Source organism: Colobus angolensis, unplaced genomic scaffold (genome assembly GCF_000951035.1).
Source record: "Colobus angolensis palliatus isolate OR3802 unplaced genomic scaffold, Cang.pa_1.0 Scaffold238, whole genome shotgun sequence".
NCBI lineage: Eukaryota > Metazoa > Chordata > Mammalia > Primates > Cercopithecidae > Colobus > Colobus angolensis.
In genome coordinates this window covers 864989-866774 of record NW_012115577.1, presented here as the reverse complement: position 1 = coordinate 866774, position 1786 = coordinate 864989, and the positions used below count along the sequence as shown (strand labels likewise).

General features: G+C 57.5%; 1 protein-coding gene across 1 annotated transcript in view; it reads right to left on the bottom strand.

Moving 5' to 3' along the window:
* The window catches only part of FLOT1 (flotillin 1), an 18050-nt gene extending 16265 nt beyond the window's left edge, over positions 1-1785 (bottom strand). Inside the window, exons 1-5 of the mRNA XM_011945067.1 lie at positions 1641-1785; positions 1254-1310; positions 900-975; positions 721-811; positions 298-441 (exon numbers count right to left, since the gene is read on the bottom strand). Of these exons, the coding sequence (XP_011800457.1) occupies positions 298-441; positions 721-811; positions 900-975; positions 1254-1296 (354 nt within the window). The 5' untranslated portion in view covers positions 1297-1310; positions 1641-1785. The remainder of the gene's footprint in view (positions 1-297; positions 442-720; positions 812-899; positions 976-1253; positions 1311-1640) is intronic.
* Between the last annotated feature and the right edge of the window lies 1 nt (position 1786).

Below are 1786 nucleotides of genomic sequence, written 5' to 3'. Positions count from 1 at the left end.
TTTCCTGCCTCAGCCTCCCCAGTAGCTGGGAATACAGGCACGCACCACCATGCCCAGCTAATTTTTGTATTTTTAGTAGAGATGGGGTTTCACCAGGTTGGCTAGGCTGGTCTTGAACTCCTGACCTCAAGTGATCCACCCGCCTTGGTGTCCCAAAGTGCTGGGATTACAGGTATGAACCACCCTGCCCGGCCGGGATGTAAGCTCTTAGATCCACTGTCTCTCACAGACTAGTGTGGTCCTTGGGTCCCCCTCATTCTGGCATCATTCCAGATGGTTCCCTGCCCCCAGGCCAACCTCCACAGTCATGTGGGCCATTATGGCCCTCTGGTGGCCCTCTAACGTCTCCAGGGCAATGTGGGCAATCTCAGCCTCCGTCTTTCCCAGGAACATCTGACAGGCGGCCGCCAACATCTCCTTGTTCTGCCCCTGGATTTTTACCTGTAGTCAGAGTAGGGGTAGGAAAGGTGTGCTGGGGGTCTCATGAAGTCAGAGAAGAAGCAGAGAGAAGGGAGAGCCCTCAAAGAAATGCTTCTTCCATTTCAGGGAAAGAAAGGAGGAGGCGGCAAGTGCCTTGGGGGTGCCTGGAAAAGATGAGACTAGCAGAGGAACTTCTCTGCAGGCAAGGATTAAGAAGGCTGTGGCCAGAAGATGTCTTCATGTCTGGGTGAGAGGGTGATGGGGAAGTAGACTTTGGGGAAAAGGCTCTGAAAGCCTCACCTGGGCAATGCCAGTGACTGAGATGGGGACCCCATGGCGAGTGTAAACCTTTTCACTCTTGACATTGAGGGTCAGTGTGTTGAGAGAGATCCTAGGGAAAAAAGAAGGGACAGACAGTAAGAAAAGGAGGAAAAAGAGAAAATGGGAGGTTCCCCTTCCCTGGTTCCCTTCTTGCCTACCTCTGGATCTGCTGGATGCAGGGCAGGACAAAGACTCGTCCTCCAGCCACCATGACTGGGGGGCTTCGGCAGAACCCTGCAAAGTAAGGAGCACTGAGGAACTGTGGCAGAGCTTGAATGTGGAAGACTAAGGAACTGACGGGGGCGTGGGGACAGCAACACACAGGAGAGAATCTGGGAGCTGGAGGGGAAGCAATCTGGGCCTTGGAATGGTGGGAATCAAACTGGGCAGTTTGTGGTCATCAGGGGCAGAAGTCTGGGGCTGGGAAGCTGGTAGGGAGAGGGAGAAGGGGCAGAGGCCAGACTCACAGGGGTTCTGGTGTCACTGGCAGGGAAGGGTACAACAGTACTTACCGGAGACCACCATGGCCTCATTTGGGCCACAGGTGAAAAACATGGTTCAGGCTGGAGCTGGAGGAGAGGGAGGGAAAGCCGTTGCGGATGGGGAAGGGGCGCTGTGGCATCCCCAGGGGCCCATCCTTTCCCTTTCCCGTCAGGCCCTCTCAGTCTGCATCCGCCACAGCCTGTCCCTTCCGCACCCATGGGTCCGCTAAAGCTTTTCCCTGCAAAATCCTGAAGATCCCTGCAAAATCCTGAAGTCTTCCCCGCCTGCGTACGGTCCCTCCCTTCCCCTCGCCGCTCCCTTTGATAAAGGTCCCCTGCGCCAAGAGGCCTGAAGACCTTTCCCCTCCCTCCCTGCTTCTCGGCAGTGCCAGGCTCCATCTCCCCTCCCCCACTCACCTTCCTGGACACCGGCGGCGGCCCGGCTGGGGTCTCGGGAAGGGCGGGGTCGCGCAGGAACCTGGAAGCCGAGCAGGGGCTGCTCGCGGACCAGCCTTCCTGGGTCCGTTCCCGCGTTCCCCACCCGGCCGCACCCTGTTGCTGCT